The sequence below is a fragment of the Topomyia yanbarensis genome, chromosome 2 (genome assembly GCF_030247195.1).
Source record: "Topomyia yanbarensis strain Yona2022 chromosome 2, ASM3024719v1, whole genome shotgun sequence".
NCBI classification, from domain to species: Eukaryota; Metazoa; Arthropoda; class Insecta; order Diptera; family Culicidae; genus Topomyia; species Topomyia yanbarensis.
Window position 1 is genome coordinate 436,382,854 of NC_080671.1, and position 20,667 is coordinate 436,403,520.

Below are 20,667 nucleotides of genomic sequence, written 5' to 3' on the forward strand. Positions count from 1 at the left end.
TTATCAGCAATTATTTTCACGTTTTTTATTGTCTCTCTTATCAAATAATACCAACATTTGTATACCATTTTCTACATCTTCTTTCCTGGATTATTCTTGTTCCTTGGCTGACAGTGGATCATGACCTTAATGGCACCATCCAAACCGTAACGAGATGTTTTAAAAGCTTCAACGGAATCCTTCAGATCAAAGTGATGCGAGATCAGTTTGGTAGCGTCAATCGTTCCGTTGGCCACCATTGTCAATGCTGCTGGGTACGCATTTGCATACCGAAAACCGGAGCGTATTTCCACTTCACGCACTAGCGCGATCGTTATCGGAAGGTTCATATTGGTGCTGCCAATTCCGACGAGTGTGAGAACTCCACCAATTTCGGTTGCAAGAATACCAAGTCGAACGCAAGGCTCTGCCCCGGTACACTCGATCGAGATATCTGGCGCAACTCCCAACAACTGGTGGATTTTCTTAACCAAATCTTCTTCCTTGTCACCTTTTTTAATTTGCAAGGTCACATCTGCTCCGATTTCTTTGGCAACATCCAGCTTACTTTGGACCAGATCGAGAACGCAAATTTTTGCGGCTCCCATAGCTTTTGCCACCAAAACAGTGACCATTCCGATCGGTCCAGCGCCAAGTATCAACACATTAGATCCCAGCTGGATGCCTGCGATTCGGCAACTATGCACTCCTACAGCAAGCGGCTCTAGCAAAGCTCCTTCCTCCATTGTGACATTTGGTGGAAGCTTGAAACAGCAATCCTCTACGTGTGTGTAAAAATTCTGTAGAGTTCCATGAATCGGTGGAGTTGCACTGTAGATTCCATCCGGGCATAGATTGTACCGACCGGCTTTGCACAGTTTACAAACTTTACATCCAATTGCAGGTTCAACGGCTACCCGATCACCGACCTTCAATCGTTTAACACTTTTTCCTGTCCCGATTACCACACCAGAAGACTCGTGCCCGATGACCATTGGTTGGCGAAGTTTGTACTCGCCGAAACCACCGTGCGTCAGCACGTGCACGTCCGATCCACAGATTCCAACACAATCCATTTCCAACAATACCTCATTGTCTCGAGGAGTCGGCATCGGAACTTGTTCCTGAAAAAATAACGATCGCTTTTATTTGATCTATATTAAAAGGCGAATTTCTGTGCTTACCATCCTCATATCTTCAACTCCGTGTATCACGGCACCAACGTTCACTTTTTTCGCCATTGTCCGCGATATTTACTGTTCCTTTCGCTTCCACCGGTTGATCGGGAATGATTCTGTGCAAATCATGATTGACGGGATATATACCAAGCATACGATCGGACCCACCAAATGCCGATGCAGCTACTGCCGCAATATAAATACATAATAATGCATCTGATTGATACGGCGCCGTAGAACGTTGCAACACGTGATCGCGTCAAACAGCCGGTTTCAATTTTCCCCCTAATGATGATGTTGATTGTGCTGCTGACAGAACACGGAAAGCGAGAGAAATGAGGGGGGCCTTTCGTGCACATTGGAAATGATTCTTATCATGATCAACTAATGACTATATTATTTAATCAATTTAACGAAAAGTGTCAACGATCAGCACTAACTGACTCGTTCTCGATGAAAAAATTATTTAAAATGGGCAGTCAAAATTGGTTTTAAGGGGTCCTCCACAAAAAACGGGTTAACACTTTTTTCAGGATGGATTGCAGAAGAACCATTATTGCGAATGGGATGATGCTTTTTAGGGTTAGAATCACTTATTGTTGAACATTGACATGAATTTTTGCTCGATGTTGTTTGTCCTGGAATCTCCACCGAGTAGGTCCACTATCCTTTCGTCCACAGTGCGCCGTTTAATTGCCTAAGTTAGATTCGTGCATTGTTTTCGGAGTGGTTTGTACCCACAATGATAAATTAACAGAATACTATTGTGTAAGAATCAAAAGCTGCTAGCGCGGACTTTTCGCGGGAGGACTGACCTGCATTATAATGTCTCCTGGGGGGGGGGGGGGGGGGGGGATGGAATCTCCCCTGGAGAATAGTTCACCAGATTCAATGAAAATGGAATGAAACCCTTCTCCAAATGATGGAAGAATAAAGGACGACAAACCCAATACCATCCGGTACAAAGAATAACCCCTGCCTTATGTGGTCTGCTTCTTAACCAAAAATAGACCATTAAATATCATCACGATATCACAATATTTAACCAAGCGATACTCGCCGGTATCCGATATAACGACGGTTCGCTCAGATGAACTAAGGGTGACTCTGAATGAAATTGAGCAGACAAACCAAATTGCTTGCTGCTAGTTTTTTCCGCAATCATATCATATCTACATACCCGCACGTGCCGTTGAAATTGATGGAGTAGTCTCCGACATGGAGCTGGCATCCAAAGGTCTTCTGAAGTATGGGGTTGGGACTTTCAAATGCTTCAGTTGAGGTAAATTATTGTATTTCAAACAATTGCGTTAAGCAAAACTATCTGGGGATAAGAAAATATTTTATTTTTCATCGGTTTCGTTTCGCCGGATTAGTTTTGGAGCGGTTTCGTCTACTAGTTCGCCTTTTGGTGTCGCAGGTTGCAAACAGTTGAGCCTTACAGCTACTCGTAGTACCAATATGGTTCGATGTGGAAAATGCGGAAAGAATCATGAGGATTAATGATTCTAGTAATAAGGATGCATAAAAACGTCTCTGCTGTAGGGAGACTCAGTATGATCTTCCGACATGACTCGCGTACAAATTGCGGCGTTTTCGGAAGAAGAAAATCGGAGTTCTCGGAAGAAGAAAATCATTTCCTCCCCTAAGATTCCTTGTAAAGGCTTAAGGGTGTAACTATAACTATAATAACTAAAGGAAGTTCTGTTTCAAAACTGAAGCAAATAGCTCCTGGTCTCGAAAATTTTTGAAACTAGCGGAAATTTCTAACTACTTCTTGGGACATTCAAGATCCCACGTTTCTCTATATTTCAGTCAGAGATTCAAATTCGCTGACTGATAGAACAGAGAGGACGAAAAATCCTCCACACATAAGGACTTATTGGACGATACATCGCCCGAGAATTGTTTAAAATATGCAATGTTTGAAGCACAAATAAAAATTTTGATAAAAACTAAAAAATGCGGGTATTGGCACCGATTCATTGACAAATGAGGAGAGAAACATCGATGAGAACTCTTCGAAACAGTACTAACGAGAATGTTCCGCCAAAATGTCTTTTCAAACTATGTACAGGCCCGTAGCGTGCGGTTGGCCAGATTGGCCCCCGCCAAGGGTACCAACCTCAGGGGGCGTTGAAATCTTGATATGCTTAACAAAATAAGTGAAGATAAGTCGGACAATAAATCATGTTAAGTGCGTTATTTTAAGGTACATTATTGTTCGAAAGTTAAACCACAGACTAACAGACAGAACACTCGAAAGCAATGCTTCGCCCGCATTAACGGTCACTTTAAATATATTTGTAGTTGGGACTGTCGCCCCATTTGAAATTATGGCGCCACTGACATATGAACAATCATATGGGGGATAGATCACTAAAAAAATTGTTCCCAAGCCTGAGGGGTAACCCACCAGCAAATGAGTGTTTGGGACCGTGAATAAAAGGTGGAGCTAGTGTTCTAGGAAAATTACCGGAACGATTTTTTTTAGGGAATTCCCTCATAGTGTTATGTCTGTTAGTTTGTGGTTAAACCAACGACATGTATGTCCAACGATGAAATTGAAATAGCTCCTCATGATCGTTCAATATATCTGAAAATTTCTTCGATAATCTGCAATGAAAGTGGATTGTTTATTTCAGCTGCAAATACAATAGCGGCGTTTTCGTTTTTACCTGGGGCTACACTACCCATGATCGCATAGTTGTACCGTTTTCTATGGGATTTCCTATCTTTATGGGTCTGATATGCGATCATGGGCAATACACCGGTGTAGTGCACTGTCAAAAACGAAAAGGACATTATATTTTGGTTCTTACCATGGTTTAGATATACGAATCCTTCGGACAATCCTATTTTTCGACTGGGTTTTTTGTATCGGTGGTTCTGGTTCTTCCACACGTATTCTGTCTAGTTTCTTCACAGCACATCATCAACTTATATGCTTCCAAACTACTTCTTTCGAAAAACTAATGGTTTGTTTTGTTTGCAAATCGTTTTTCCCTACGTAACCAGGGGTTTCTACGGTAGGTTATTTAGAAAAAATAACAACATATTATTCAATGTTGCAGGTTTCATACATTTTGCAACCAAATATCATATTTGACAGTACGAGTTACCTGAGTCACTGAGGGGTAGTCCGATTTGCGATACAGTTTCGGAATGCAAGTGTCTAGTCGTGTCGTTGGTTAAACTGAGAAGAAAGCCAAAGTAAAAACCAAAGGGTGCAAAACTGAGACTCTACCAAACGTCACAATACAACTACAATACGGCCCTGTCAGTCCCATCCGAATTTTTCACAATAAATGGTGTTATTCTTAACCCTCCAGCAATGGCACGATTGGCTCCCCTAATGAGTAGCCGCTAGTGCTGGAAGAAGAGAGTTTCGGAAGGTGTTGTACAAAATACAATGGCGCGAGTGCTGGAGGGTTAAATGTGAAGCATAAAAAAGACGTCAAATTTAAAAAAAACCGAAATTATTGCACAAATTTCAGGCCCAACCAGTTCTTTACTAAGTTGAATGAAATATCAGATAACATTTTTAGTGTTCCTTGAAGCGCTGGAAACTCTTTGATTATCCTCAAATTCCTGAGACCAAGAGCTGTTTGTTTCACTTTTGTGTCAGAGCTTCTTCGAGCGGCCTCTTCAGATAGGTCTTTACAAGAACAATTTCTTCTGTCAATAATTTTTAGGAGTAGTAAAAGTAGTGAAAGTCCCCACATAGGGATCGGCAGAGTCACACTCTTTCTGATCCAAGAGAGCATAATTGAGGATTTGTGATAGTGAGTTACGTAGCTCTTGTTAGTATTTTTGGAAAAAAAGTGCTCAAAGTGTATTTTAAGAGAATGCTTCAGATTCTTCACCAGGCATGGTAGAAGATCATGTGGACTTTCTCCACAATAGGTGCACTTTTCAGCTTTCTCACGGAAAAGTCAAACTCATGATTCTCCGCACAATTGTTACACCGAGCTTTATTGTTACAATAGCCCATTTCCTTGTGTTTGGTGCCATGCTGCAATGCATGACGCGATGTTAAAATAGCCGAAAACAGTTGATCGTTGTCAAAGAATCCTGAAGTATTCCCACCAAAGATTTCACCTGATACGAGTTTGAAAGGCCACACAATTTAGTTCCGTAAGAGGCCCTTGAAATTGCCAACCACGTGTATCAGTAAATTCTTACATGGTGAACTCGAATCGATGACCACAACGTCGATCTCTACTTTATGAGCGGACATGTATACGTGACGGTGGTAGTTCATAAAAGACAGTAACGTCTTAAATACAAATGGAAAATATGGTTTTATGTAGGATCTATTGGATCATGGCAATAGTGTTTTTATAAGTGAATCCCATTTCAAACAGTGCGGGGTGAATTTGGGCGATGAGCATGAGGTTATTATGTGCTTTTTTTTGCTCGGGTAGTACTTCTATACTAGACTTTTTTTTTCAAATTTTTAGTCGTGCATTTGAAAACCTGAATACCACTCATTTTTAAAATGTTTGCCTGCATAATGATTGCTCTTCAGGTATCAAAATGGCACCCAACCAAGAGGAGAATCATTAATATTTCACTCGCTTCTCGCGCAAATACAATCTACTTGGCTTGCACACCAATTCAGCCAGATTGTTAAAAGTTACCAAATCAGGTGTTACCAACGTTTTAATTGCACAGCTCAGAGAATATTTGCCGACATCCAAAAAGCCCGGATCAGAGAGAAGTCGAAAAGCGGAAGCATTAAAAGATGTCCGCACATGGTCAGAGTCACCCTTTTTCTGTGTCTAGCGTGTGCAGGGTTGCCACGATTTTTCAAAGAATATCTGGCAGATCAACTGAAAATGTCTGGTAAAATCTGTCACTTAACAGCGACCTCAAAGTCATCAAAATTTATCAATCGATTTTTGATAAATTTAGGAAAATATGCCCGAAATTTCCAAAACGTGTATGCAAACACTTCTTTAATTTAAAAATCTGGCACAATGGGAAGTTTGTCTTTTTGTCTGGAAGCTGCAAAAAACTCTGGCTGTGCCAGATAAATCTGGCATAATGGCATCCTTGAGCGTGTGTAATGATTCGTCGGGGTGAGTGACGTAGCGCTCTTTAGTATTTTTGTAAGAGAGTGCGTAGAGTGTCCTTCGAGGGAACGCTTCAGATTCTCCAAGCACAGTTTAAATTGGCTGCACAGTAATATAGCATGTGGACTCTCCCAACAATAGCCACACTTTTCACCATTCCTACTGTGAGAGGCTCCTCATGATCATCCGCGCACTTGCCACACCGAGCCTCATTCCTTTCATGGCTCATTCGCTTGTATTTAGTGCAAAATGTGACACGCGATACAAACAGCTCAACAGGTAGATGAACCTTGTCAAAAAGAAGTGATTAGCCAAAGCAGTCCCGCCAAAGGTTATGACTTTGAAGTTTTGTCCTGTCCTGTGCGATTGCCATTCGAAATCTTCACTTGCACGAGGTCCTTGAAACAGCAACACGGTCACCACACCGTCGATCTCGACTATATGAGCTGGCTTATAGACGTTGTAGTCCTGCATAAAATACTTATCAATAGTAGCGTGTTTGCTAACTTTAGACTTTTAGACCCGGAAAAAATCCACCGCTCGTCACCTTCAAACACCTAGCTTAAAGTTTACCGGCGACTTAACTTTTTGTCTGCTACCGTAGGTGTCAGGATCTTTTGGCATTGGAAATGCGAATCACCTGAGTCTGCAGTATGTCCGGACGAGCGTAAAGTAACTTGTTACTTCATGCTGTCGGAACCGACAAAAAAGTTAAGTCACGGTAAACTTCCGCACTAAGCTTTTTTACGATGTTGAAACTCATTGAATGAGCTAGTTTTTGCCCTCACTAATTGCCTGCCAAGGTGTTTTATTTAATCACCTAGGGTCAACTAATTTCTTCCGAAAAAAGCACCTTCACAAACATGACTCTTTGGGGGTTCCACATTGATAACTATTGTTCACTGCGTCGCCTTTGCAATTTTTTTCTAAAAATTAGCTTCCGCGTTTTTTTATTTGCATTACTAGATACATTTTTCCCAACGAAGAAGAATGATATGCATTTTTAGTGCTGACAGCAATATCAATCGATAGTTGAAGTTGCTAGGAAAATCAAACAAATTCAACAGGAGTGCAGCAATTGTTGTACCAATCATTGATCATTATTCGCAAATCTTTTTACTAAACTTCGTCCAACCTTTCAAACTTTATATTTCAATATAACACGTTCAGCAATTATTGAAAGATCTAATTCACAAACTTTTTCTTATTGTTAGTGTCCCTTGGAACAAGATGGACCATTATTTTGTTCCCCTCACTCTGGCTGGCAACGCGGAATGCCTCCAGAACATCCTTCAGATCAAAGTGATGCGAAACAAGCGGTTTCAAGTTAACCAAACCATTGGCTACGGTCTCTACTGCGGCAGGAAAACTGAAATGATAGCAAGCATTAGATCAATCGGTTCCACTGAAACTCCCGGCGGTACCTACTCATGATTATATCTCATTGCGGTCATAATATCGATCTCCCTAGAAATTGCATCCACCATCGGCAACGTCACGTCATCGTTGCCCAATCCAACCAGACAAATTTTCCCTGCATTCCTTGTACTCTTGATAGAAATCCTCATTCCTGGCTGTGAACCCGTACACTCCAATACACGATCAGCTGGAGCACCCAAGATCATATGTATCTTCTTGACCAAATCATCCTCCTTGTCATCCTTGCCGATCGCGATCACTTCGGTAGCTCCCAGCTTCTTGGCCATATCCAGACGATGCTTAACCCGCGCGAGATCCAGCACCACTGTTCGAGTAGCTCCCATTGCTTTTGCCGCGATCAAACACATCAACCCAATTGGACCAGCTCCGAAAATAAGAACTTTGCTTCCCAAACCAACTTCGATTTTACGCGCCGCGTAGATCGCAACCGCAAGCGGCTCCAGCATTGCCCCTTCCTCCATTGATACATTGTCCGGTAGCTTGAAGCAGCAATCGGCGTAGTGTGTGAAATAATTGGAACAATTTCCGTCGTGCTTCTGCGTGGGACAGTGTTTACCATTCAGACAGACGTTGTATTTGCCGACTTTGCACAGATCACACGTCCTGCATCCGGCAGCTGGCTCGATCGCGACGCGATCACCAACCTTCAAATCAGTCACCTGGCTACCGAGCTTTCGCACAATACCGGAGGACTCGTGCCCCAGCACGATCGGTTTGATCAGCATTTGGGCACCGAATCCACCCTCCTTCAGGAAGTGAACATCGGTTCCACAAATGCCACAGGTGTCCACTTCGAGCAGAACTTCGTTGAAGGCCGGTTCCAGAATGGGACGTTTCTCTAGTCGCAGATCGTTTGGACCGTACAATACGGCGGCTAGATTTGGTTTCGTTGCCATCCTGAATGTTGGCTGAGCAGTGATGACACTCTGGAAGGATGTCCTGAGCTTATATACTGCGACTGCACCGGGTGCACATAAATTCGTTCGGGAGGGTGAACTATCTTTTGCGTTCTTGTGCTCTTGTTTTATTGACCTTCCGTGACAAGACTGATTGCAGAGAGGTCTCGTTTGTTTTGCAATATCCTTATCGCGTTGGTGGGGTATTTATGATTCGTTTTTTGTGCTGTTTTCGGAATAGGTAATTGTTGGAAGCATTCGACCTTGACTGAGTAATTCGTCTCATTTTTTTGTATTTATTTTAAATTTTGGGAGTTGCGTAGTCAAAAATTTGGCTTAGGGCAGGGTTTGGCTCAAATACAGGAAAATTTTTTTAGAGGATATTCATAAGGATTGTATCGAAAACATCGAATTTCCAATCCAATCCACATTTCAAAAAATATGTTTTTTCGAACAAAGGATCTTTTATTTTACGAGATTGTCCTGAGCACTGTGAAGACCAGATGAAATTAATAATTTCATCTACATCCGGATAAGTGTTTCACCGCACTTTTTGGACGCTTTAGCTCAAATTTTTTTGAATTCCTTCATATTCCGGGCTACTTTACTAATTTCTTTGAAGACCCTCTTCATAATCGCTTAGTTACGTTCGAGTGGCCGAAGCTGAGGACATATGTTTGATGGGCTCTAGCAGACGAACAAGACTGAATTCGAGTAAATCCTTTCTTGAGCATGTTTTCCTTATCATGAAGATGGAAATATGCAAAAATGAAAAATTCATCATCATCAGAAATAGTTATCAGACTATATCAAGGGACGGGAAGAATATTTTAACAGCTTCAGTTTATTATAAACTCCGTTAGCCAATTTAAATTAGTGCAGGTGTAATGCGTCAACGCTAAATCCGACCATTATAGTGGATTTATAGTTCCAGTATTGTTCCGGTATAAATGATAGGCTTCTCCCCGCAAGAACATATTGCTTTTCAAACCAGAAATTTTCGACCAAATTTCTCCACTTGAATCCACAAACAAAAAAAGGGTTGTGTACAAGACACAATCACATTGTAAAATTATTGGTTTGTGGATTTTCACTAATTTCAATAATTAATGATTCCATTTGCTTTTAAGAGGGGGTAAGGGTTTCAACGTAAAAAAAACACCAAAACAGCATATGGCTTAATGGCCCAATTAAATACAATTCTGTCCATGGTTGACAGCTGAACATACTATAATCTTATTATAAAAATGGGACCAGTTGTTTCTACCATATCATACTTTTTGCAGTTTTGCCATGTTTTAAAGGGTGTATGGAACTAAATTGCATCACAATAGAAGGTTCGTCAACATTCACACATTCAACCGATCGTTTTCAATCTTTCAGGGAAATTGCGTCATCGAAAGTACGGTGTCGCCATCTACAAAAGTTGTGCCTATGGGTGATGCAAATGTAAACAAATTATGTTAATTTTTCGTCAGTTTTTAAATGGACTATTTTCAAATTTTCAAGAATATTGAGTTAATTAAATAAGTGAAAGGGTTAAATAGACTTTCGCTAAACCTTTCTACTAAGCCATCCAACCTTTGTCAAAGCTTTTTCGCAGAAAATATGGAATAAGAATTTCACGTTTTAGCATAGGTTTTCCTCTTGGTTGTAACCAAAATTTTACAGATGGAAAACTTGTTGGCTCCACCACAAGTCCACTACACACACATGTACCCTAACATACTTAAGCGCGAGTGTCTCTCTCTGTCGCGCTCTCTCATGATACATTAACTGAGCGAACTGACAGCATCTAGTGAGTGCAGGGTGTATTGGATACACTTAGAGTCGTATCCACAGATAGCTAGATCAGTGCGTCCACACTCAAAATATTATGCTCTATTATAGCAGTTTGATAATCAAGCCACTAGCGTCACCGATGGAGCCACTAGCGTCAGTGTTGCCAAACCTTATGGACATGTCAAATCTATGCTATCATTGTAGATTATCGGATGTCATCGTCCTTTCTCGTGAAATCTTAGACCTTTAAATAGCTTGGCTCGGGAATAATCATCCTCTTTCTGTCCGTGACTAGTAACCAGCTTAGTAGTGCGCGACGGGTTCAATAGGCTGAATGTTGTTGGCTCGAATTAAAAATTGTCGAAAATAAATAAAGTTCATTCCATAGCGTCAAACTTGCTCCCAGATGGCGAAATCGTTAGAGTTTAACGGAGTGCTGGAACGTTGCCAGAAAATTTTTATTTCCAGATTAAATTTTAGGAAACTTCCCAGTTATGCTCAGCCGGAATGCAGACTCACCGTCGGAAGCAAGAACCTGTGATCCATTTGTTTACGGTAGCGAAGTCGGACAGCACGCGCAAAAGCGATGTGGCGTAGTCACATTGGGTGGTGGAAACAAAATAAAATTGACAACGCCAACAAAATATAAACACACATGAACACTCCGGAGGAACCTAGGGCCCAGGACAGGATTGTTGCCATTGCTATTTCGACCTACTCGCCGGCCATTGTTAATGGCCTAGCAAGGCAGGATCTCCGCCATTGCTAATTCGCTATTGTCGTCGGCCATTGTATTCATTCGAGCAACGCACCGTTGTGGATAATTTCGAGTTCCGGGCAGGAATACCCAACTAACAATTTCAAAACTATATCTAAATACATGTACATTCCTCTTAACATTGATAATAAATTCTTGTATAACGTTTGAGCCAACTTGTTTTGTGTGGTCATCCATTTTCTTCACATTTCTGATTGCGAATTCACTTTCTTAGGGTGCTTCAGGTGTGCGTGCTTCACGGCTGCCCAGTATTTCTCAATTGGCCGCATTTCCGGTGCGTTCGGGAAATTTATATGCTTTGGCATAAAATTTACCTCCTTAGCCTTGTACCAACCTAGAACATCTTTCGAATAATGAAAGAGGCTAACTCCGACCAGAAAAGTGAAGAGCCATCGTGAGACCTCAGAAGTGGAAGTAGACGCTGTCGGAGGAAATCTTTTCAAATACTCCTGTCCAAGGGTCGTCACGAATTTTTTACTATCATTTTGGGATTTGATTCTAATTCTAAATAGATTTTCAGTGGCGTACTAGTTTGACAGTTTTGAGAAAAAAACAGTGATCGATAATTTGCAAGCTGAGTACAGTCGTGATTCACTGGTATGGCCACAGCCTCTGTCCAACTAACGAATTTAATTCGCTATTTGGACCGATTGACAAATGTCAAAAACTTTCGAAAGAAGATATTAGTAGTGTAAAAGATTGCTAGAAAGATTGTCAAAGTAAATTTGACATGAGATTTTGACGTTCAGGTACTTTTTAGTTGGACAATGGTTCAACTAGCGGAAGTCCAACTAAAAAGCGGTCCAGTTAAAAAGCGTCCAACCAGCGAATCACGACTGTAAATGAATGATCTTGTTCTTGCAATTAGGTTCTTTATTGAAACAGTTAACCTCACTTTTCTTGACAGTTCACTTGAACTGTTTACATGGACTTAGAAAAATTTGTGGACGATTAGATTCGCTCGATGTAAATCGTAGAGAAATTTTCTAAGTCCATGTAAACAGTACAAGCGAACTGTCAAAAATGAACACTCAGTTCATTTGTGACGTCAGCGTAAAGTATTCAATGCATTGCAATGGTGCAAAAATATTTTAAAAAAACGCTATCGCTTCTAGAAGTATTTGAACTATGTGTATTGAAGCAATTCGTTGTGGAATGACAGAAAGGGCAGCGGAGAATAGTTCTGCCAAATACAAATATAAAGCTTTTATTCAAAAACGTCATATCTACAATGAGAGACTCTCTTTGTTTACTTTCTCTTGTGATTTTTACGGCGTCACTATAGTAGTTTTCCCACAGCACAGATCGAAAAACGGTGGTTTTGACTAGCATTTTATCGAAGACTGCATATCAAGAAGACTGGCAACTCTGTCCAGAATCTGGAGACAGTAAAAGCAACGCCACTTGCGGGTAAAGGCGGTACTTCCCATAGTGATGCACACACACATATACACTTTTAATGTAGAATACATTTAAGCTTTCAATATAGGGGTCCCGTTTCAAAATATCGGCTGCGGCGCCGCGTCAGATTTTGAACGTTAATAACTTTTATCATACTTAACAGAATGATTTGATTTTTAGGCCAATTTGTTGCAAATATGTTCCTCTTTGCTGTATTAAAATTTGAAGTATGTATAACATGCACTAATAACAAAAAATTGTGTTTTGAAAAATCTTTCGAAAACGACTCGGAAAAGTGAAAATTTTCAGCCCATCCCGCACAGAGCCGTCAAAATGGTGGACCAACCGAACAATAAAATAATGAAAAGTTTATATATAGGTCCACTACATGTTTGTTCCTATGGTTATTCGCATTGGGTTGCTTGACGAGAGCAGTTGGTGGGGGAAAGACGGCATATTCCTTTGGTTAGGCCATTAGAAGCCGGACGGAAAGGAAAGGCTCATGCACGGCACGAGAACGAGCGAGAAAGCGATAGTAGTGCATATTAGCGCGATTATATAAATATCTGTCGGTCGGTTTTTCTCATCATTCGTATTCGTTCAAGCACTAGCAAGCAGCCAGTCCACCGAAGGAAAGCAGTTGGCAATGACGACGGCGGAAAAAGTGCCCCAGCTACTGGTGACTCATCGCAACCCGATCAGGAACTGTCGACCTGCAAGAATTTCGCCCCAACTAAAGGGCAACAGAGTAGGCTATCGTTCCAGCGTCTGGGTCGTGAGATTGTGCAGGACTGCAAAATCGAGCCACGCTTACAAAGCTCAGTCGTAATGATGCCCCGAGAAGCCAACGATGCCTACTTGGTCGGTTTGTTCGAGGATGCAAAATAGTGCTTTGTGGCTCACCGTGTCCGCAGGGAGTGCGTCTGAATTATGCTCCCGCAATAAAACAATAAACGGTTCTTTACAGGACCAATTAATTGTGTTGTAATAAGAGTTAAACTGAAATTTACATTTTATGGTGTATAACAAATAATTTTCAGAAAGCTATATAAAAAATACGATGTGTGGAAAGAAAGAAAGAGAATTGGGTCATTAAATGAGAAAAAAAAGTCGTTTTTTATTACTTACATCGATAAAGCTGATTTTCGTGATTGCAACAATATTTTTTTCCAACTCAGGAAACGTGAAAATAATATTAAAATTTAAAATAAAGAAATATGTTGACAGTCTGGATTTGACACTATAGGAAGGGTTTGACATATCGAATTTCACGACAAATGATGCCCTGTCAGAAAAAAATAAGGCATGTTTTCTCGGTTTTTCCACAGGGTTATTTTTATTTGACATAAACACCATACATTGCATATAGTTTTTTTTCATTTTGGGTGTTGTCCTGATAGGCCAGATGTAAACAACCGCTGTTTTCCTATGTATGGTTGCCAAGTTTACATTAGATTTATTTAAAAAAACAAAAAAATCGTTTTTACGTATTACAACGAAATTTTTTTTGAAATCATGTTATATTATGTATATTGGACCTAAAATTTATCGAATGGAACGGAAAACTATATATAGCTTAATGACCCAATTTAAATTATCCTCTCTTGCTCGTTTTCGTGCACTGCTTTTCCTTTCCTTTCTGCTGCTACTACCATCATAACTAAAACGAATGTGCGTGTTCCCCCACCATCTCTTGGCCAGTGTTGCCACAATTGCATGTCGCTATTACAATTTGAATTATTTTATTGATCCTCTCTAGTATTGATAAAATATAGAATATGCAAAGTACACTAGTCGCATGCTTTTATTCGAACTTTTTGGTAGCCTCCGTTGATTAACTGCATAAATCGATTTGTTTGTGCAGCTCCTTGCTAGTAGCAAACTAAATAGCCTTTATCAGCGCTAACAAATAACACGAAAGAATTTAAATTTGTGAAAATCATTTCCTTCTTTTCAAATCTGCAGCATTCTTTGAAAATATTGTTTGAATGTTGTTATTGAAAAACTGAACATGCAAGTTTGCTAGCACTGGCCACTAGATTGAAGGCGATGGAAAGACAGAATATTCGTTTTGGTTATGCTAGTATTGGTAGCCGAACGGAAAGGAAAGGCACAGGAATGGCACGAAAACGAGCGAGAGCGATAGTAGCGCTTTCTCGTGTGTTCATATATGAATATTGGTCGGTCGGTTTTTCTCATCATTCGTATTCGTTCAAGCACTAGCAAGCAGCCAGTCCACCGAAGGAAAGAAGTTGGCGATGACGACGGTCGGAAAAAGTGCCCCAGCTACTGGTGACTCATCGCAACCCGATCAGGAACTGTCGCCCTGCAAGAATTTCGCCCCAACTAAAGGGCAACAGAGAAACTAATCTGTGTTCTAATAAGAGTTAAAGTGGTTCACCGTGTCCGCGGGGAGTGCGTCTGAATTATGCTCCCGCAATAAAACAATAAACGGTTCTTTACAGGACCAATTAATTGTGTTCTAATAAGAGTTAAACTGAAATTTACATTTTATGGTGTATAACAAATAATTTTCAGAAAGCTATATAAGAAATACGATGTGTGGAAAGAAAGAAAGAGAATTAAAATTATCCTCTCTCGCTCGTTTTCGTGCACTGCTTTTCCATTCCTTTCTGCTGCTACTACAATCATAACTAAAACGAATGTGCGTGTTCTCCCACCATCTCATGGCCAGTGTTGCCACAATTGCATGTCGCTATAACAATTTGAATTATTTTATTGATCCTCTCTAGTATTGATAAAATATAGAATATGCAAAGTACACTAGTCGCATGCTTTTTTTCGAACTTTTTGGCAGCCTCCGTTGATTAACTGCATAAATCGATTTGTTTGTGCAGCTCCTTGCTAGTAGCAAACTAAATAGCCTTTATCAGCGCTAACAAATAAGACAAAAGAATTTAAATTTGTGAAAATCTTCTCCTTCCTTCTTTTCAAATCTGCAACATTCTTTGAAAATATTGAAAATGTTGTTATTGAAAAACTGAACATGCAAGTTTGCTAGCACTGGCCACTAAATTGAAGGCGATGGAAAGACAGAATATTCGTTTTGGTTATGCTAGTATTGGTAGCCGAACGGAAAGGAAAGGCACAGGAAAGGCACAGGAATGGCACGAAAACGAGCGAGAGAGCGATAGTAGTGCTTTCTCGTGTTTTCATATATGAATATTGGTCGGTCGGTTTTTCTCATCATTCGTATTCGTTCAAGCACTAGCAAGCAGCCAGTCCACCGGAGGAAAGCAGTTGGCAATGATGACGGTCCGCAAAAGTGCCCCAGCTACTGGTGGCCCATCGCAACCAACTACCGATCAGGAACTGTCGCCATGCCAGTATTTCGCCCCAAATAAAGGGCAACGGAGAAACTAATCCGCTGGCTAACATTCCAGCGTCTGGTTCGTAAGGTTGTGTATTACTTCAAAGTCGAGCTACGCTTACAAAACTCAGCCGTAATGAAGCCAGTGATGCCTACTTGGTCGGTTTGTGGGAGTGATAAATTACAATAAAAGCAACCGTTACGGTTCTTTTCAGGACCAATCAATTGTGTTCTAGTGAGAGTTAAACTGAAACTTTCATTTTAAGGTGTGTAGCAAATTTTCAACAAGCAACATAATACGTTGTGTGGAAAGAAGTAGCTTGCACACGGAACAAAAATTTAAATTATCCTCTCGCTCGTTTCGTGCACTGCTTTTCCATTCCTTTCTACTGTTATTATCAGTATTACCAAGACGAATGTGTCGTTGCATGTGTTTAAGAGAAACGTTGAAGTCGCATGCTTCTATTCAAGCTTTTTGGCAGCCCCCGTGAACTAACTGCATTAAATGGTTTTTTTGTGCAGCTCCGTGCTAGTAGCAAACAAAATGGCCCTACTAGTGTCTGATTCGTGAGATTGTGCAAGATTTCAAAGTCGAGCTAAGCTTATAAAGTTCAGCCGTAATGGTACCCGAAGAAGCCAGTCTTGTCGTTTTGTTCGAGGCTACAAAACAGTTCGCCAGGCACGTAACTATCATGCCAAAAATATCCAACGATCCAGCGCATCACCATCAACACCAACGCCGATACCAAAGGTTCTTTTCAGAACCACCATTATTACCATAGAGAATTATTTGAAAATTTCCCATTCAAACGTGATTCTGTTGAATATTATTAGATTTAAATTAACGTCTCGAATTGAAATCACGACGCTCCGGTTATGTGACAGACATTACCCACCCATCTTTTTTTATTGTGACCACGACTAACGGTTTAATATAGACACCCCATTTCAATATTTCTGAAGGAACAGAAGGTCGAGTTTGGAAAGTTTGTAACTTTCATTGTACTTAACCAAATTACACAATGTTCGCACTAATGATTCAGAAATATGATCAGGAATCTTCTGTTAGATTTGTAAGTATGTATAATTTACATGAATAAAGAAAAATTGATTTTCAGGAATCAATTATTATCTGTTCTTCCATTGGCCAGTACAACGCGACTTCCTCATGCTAACAATTAATTCATCGTTAGCCATCTCCCTCACCAAGGCCAACAACGCCAACAAAACCGGTCCTTTTCAGGACCACCATCATTTTTGTAAAGAATAATTTGAAATATTCCTCGCCCAAATCACCTTTTGTCCGAAAATTCCAATGAGTATCAAAATATTTAAAGAACGTGTTCCTTATGTATTCTACATCTCTCCGGTTATGTCGCAGACATTACCCACCCATCTTTTACACTAAGTTTCCTACCTTCCTCAAATAGAGGCGATGTAGCCTCTGTTCTCTTTTGTAAGGGGGAAGAAAAGAGATATCAGTCTTCTTAATATGTAGTCTTCGATAATATGCAGAGTTGAGGGATAAATGTTAAAGCGACCGAATTATATTGTGCGTTTACTCTCTAACTGAACACGGCCGGTTAAAGTATTCGTTCGGTCGAGTAGTCGCTAGAATAGTCGCTGTCACTTCATTGTCAACCGGATTGTCAAAAATTAATCGAGTCATTCAAAGGCGATGAAACGCACGCAAAGATAAGGTGTGGGTTCGAATGATAATGTTAGCCTACAGAAAACTTAACCTCAACCCACCAAGGTTCAACAGAACATAACCTCAACTGTCTCACCAATACAACCGTAAATGAATTAGACTATATAAAATGAATGAAACAGCAAATGAAAGAGACAACGATTGTGTGATAATTGTTTTAATTTTACTTCTACCGCACGGACACGGGGGGTCACAATAAGTACAACCAGAAGAAGCTTGATGAATAAAAGCTTTATTTAATATATATGGCAAGTATTTCAAACATGTTTACATCGTTGTACAAATTACAAAATTCAATACCTCATAGAGAGTGAAACTACTTACACCATTTGCGCATCCCCTGTTCTCGAACGCTAACTTTCAGGCCCTGCAGAAGTAGACGCTAAAATCCAGCTGTCGAGTTAATTCACAATGAACAGAAGAGCAAGTAAACAATGAGAGTCTCTCATTCTAGATAGGGTGTGGAGACTATTTTCGCCCTATTTCTATTGTCACCCTACCCATTTGAACCCGTTAGTTAGAGCAGCGTCTCCCATCTTTGTTCAACGCATTGGCTCAAATGGTAGTGCGAAAATAGGAGCATTCGATTCGAGTTTTCGGGGCGCTCAAACAGAATTATTTCCCCATTCTCCGGATATTTTTGATAATAATTTGGTTCTTGGGAACGAAGCAAGGATACTGATGCCAATTTATGCGCCTTTCATCGATTGTAGGCTGCGTAATTAAAAGAATAGTGTGGCGCCCTCCCTAATTGGGCCAAAATTAGGTCTTTACCCTATTTCTTTTTGAAAAAAAGGCTCAATAAATATGTATTTCATTTGGTGCTGCAGTGCAGACGATCGCATGGTTAAAGCCTGAAAAAAGAAAACAAAGCTCCTCAGATCATTGGAAATGGATATCTCATCTAAAACGGATGAACTGACGTGCCCATTAAATGTAACAGTGCCATGAGCATTTTTGTCGGAAATGCCTTTGCACGCCGGAACACTATCAACAATATTTTAGAAAAATACCAAAACAAGGATGTCTAAATCATAAGTCTCGATGAAAAGGTATATCTTGAACAGTACCCGGATTGCTGTTTTTCGTTGTAGGACTAATTGACTCTCCAAAACAAGGCTACTGGATGCGTGTTACGCAGTTTTTGAACATACCCATTTATTTTTGCGAGCACAACATTCATTTACATTTCCACATAAATAACGAGTCAATCCTTAATAATAAATAGAGAAGTTTATATGATTTTTGCTTAGCTTAGCTTAGTTGACCGCCCGTGAGTTTCCCGTGATTGATCAAAGCCTGTTGAAATTGCACATTGAACCAATTGTATGATATTTGGGAGTAGTACATCACACTCAACGTGCAACCTAAAGAGACTAAGATTATGGTATGATCAATAACATAGATGGCCACGCCCATGCAGGTCAGTTCTGGGATGAGAAGGAATGTTAGTTCAACACATGTGACCGAGGAATTATCTGCATCATCCACAAGTGCCGCAGGGTAGGAAAAGGTAGGTATGGAAATGAATCAGAATATATCTTGGTGGATATTGTACTCACTCCATATAAATGTCGTTCGAATAGCCATTTTAATAATTATTCTTCCGCGGGGCGTTAAATAAAAGGACAACATCGCGTGGAATATAATAGAGGTATCGATTCATCTATATTTAATATGATAATATGTACGAAAGTCACTCGCAATCAATTTCCGAGAATTCGAAACGAGCAATTTGAACCGCAGAGACCGCTCTGCCAGATTTCTGTAAGTCTTGGTTTGGCAGCCCTGTCAGATTTCTGCGCGTATCCTGTCGGGTTAGTTGAGCTAGGGCGAACTCGGTTTCGCTCGCGTTTTCTGGCAAATTTTGACAGGAACCGAGCAAAACCCTGGCATAACTCGGACATAAACTGTGTAAAGATCCTGGCAATTCCTACCTGGTGACAAAGATGTGGCAGGAAACGTGCAGAGATCTTGGCCGTACATTTCTGGCTGGATTCTGGATAAAAGTGAGCAGCATATCGGTTGGTTTAACCGCTTCTGTCAAAAACGGTTGTTGCATTTGAGCGAATTCGTTGCCAGAATTCCCGCACAAATCACGCAAAATGCTCGCAGAAACTCTGCCAGCATCAATTTCACTTTGCTCAACTTTTTCTAACTTTCTGCTTGCCACGCTGATCGGGGAACAGCCGACCATCGGGAGTAATGCTTCTTATTAACACTTCAATGATCATTTCCAAAGTTTGCAGTACAAAACAAGCGTACAAAAAGTATAAAATATATCCCTAATGAATATGAAGAAATTCACTGCGAAATGTTAATGACAAGTTGGCATCCACTCTCCCTCTCAGACACGTTCGCATAATTGGGTTAAACGCCAAATTGCAAACGACATGTTTATTATCTGTAATAATTATAATAAACACAATGACAAAGGCTCTTGATTCCTCGGCGGCCCAGAAAGAATGGATGGGAGAAGAGCAATACTGGCGAAGATTAAAAAATTGTTTCAAAACCGTGCAACACGATGGACGTTTGTTGAACGGTTATTCGGACGTCGTCCAATGTTGGTCCGTCCTTAATTTGACGATTTTGAAACCAACCGTTCCTATGGGGTTGGAGATCTAAACGACAACTGTAAAATATACTTTGAGTGCAAATATCGAACAAACCGTTTCTCATCGGCAAAACATCTATTGACAAATAATGACAAAGAAAAATTTTCTCTCTCGTTTATTACTGCGACACATAGTCAGTGACTAGTGGTAATTCAGAATTTTATTCTCAAAGATTATTTTGACTGATGGCTTCAGGACCCCAATCACACTAGAGAAGTGATCCGTTTCTTTGAGGATTGATTTATTTATTATGTTTTTCAATTGGATTCAAAACTAAGAATACAGAAATACTGCTGGTGACATTTTTTCTTATATAAGTTTCTAAGTTTGTGAAAATCCAATAGCAAACGATAAAGCTCACAATTTCATGACATTGATTGATTTCCAAATTCCAAAATGACACTCAACATCATAATGGAGTAAGCCATTTACAATACCGTACATTCTTATACAGGAAAAGATGGCTTTCTCGGTC

At 40.3% G+C, this 20,667-nt stretch overlaps 2 protein-coding genes across 2 annotated transcripts; both read right to left on the reverse strand.

Annotated features, from left to right (window-relative positions):
- On the reverse strand, window positions 1-1,330 carry LOC131685534 (sorbitol dehydrogenase-like). The gene is made up of 2 exons (XM_058969335.1): window positions 1,164-1,330; window positions 1-1,103 (listed from the first exon to the last, which is right to left on the reverse strand). Exons 1-2 carry the CDS (start codon window positions 1,218-1,220, stop codon window positions 72-74), a joined length of 1,089 nt encoding a protein of 362 aa, XP_058825318.1. The 5' UTR covers window positions 1,221-1,330; the 3' UTR covers window positions 1-71.
- A 6,016-nt stretch (window positions 1,331-7,346) lies between these two features.
- LOC131685533 (sorbitol dehydrogenase-like) lies at window positions 7,347-8,608 on the reverse strand. The gene is made up of 2 exons (XM_058969334.1): window positions 7,664-8,608; window positions 7,347-7,604 (listed from the first exon to the last, which is right to left on the reverse strand). Exons 1-2 carry the CDS (start codon window positions 8,569-8,571, stop codon window positions 7,421-7,423), a joined length of 1,092 nt encoding a protein of 363 aa, XP_058825317.1. The 5' UTR covers window positions 8,572-8,608; the 3' UTR covers window positions 7,347-7,420.
- Window positions 8,609-20,667: the final 12,059 nt, after the last annotated feature.

Coding starts and splice junctions, on each gene's coding strand:
- LOC131685534 (XM_058969335.1), bottom strand. CDS start 1,220: ATGGCGAAAAAAGTGAACGTTGGTGCCGTGATACACGGAGTTGAAGAT. Junction 1,104..1,163: donor GAGTTGAAGATATGAGGATG/GTAAGCACAGAA, acceptor TTATTTTTTCAG/GAACAAGTTCCGATGCCGAC.
- LOC131685533 (XM_058969334.1), bottom strand. CDS start 8,571: ATGGCAACGAAACCAAATCTAGCCGCCGTATTGTACGGTCCAAACGAT. Junction 7,605..7,663: donor GCAATGAGATATAATCATGA/GTAGGTACCGCC, acceptor CTATCATTTCAG/TTTTCCTGCCGCAGTAGAGA.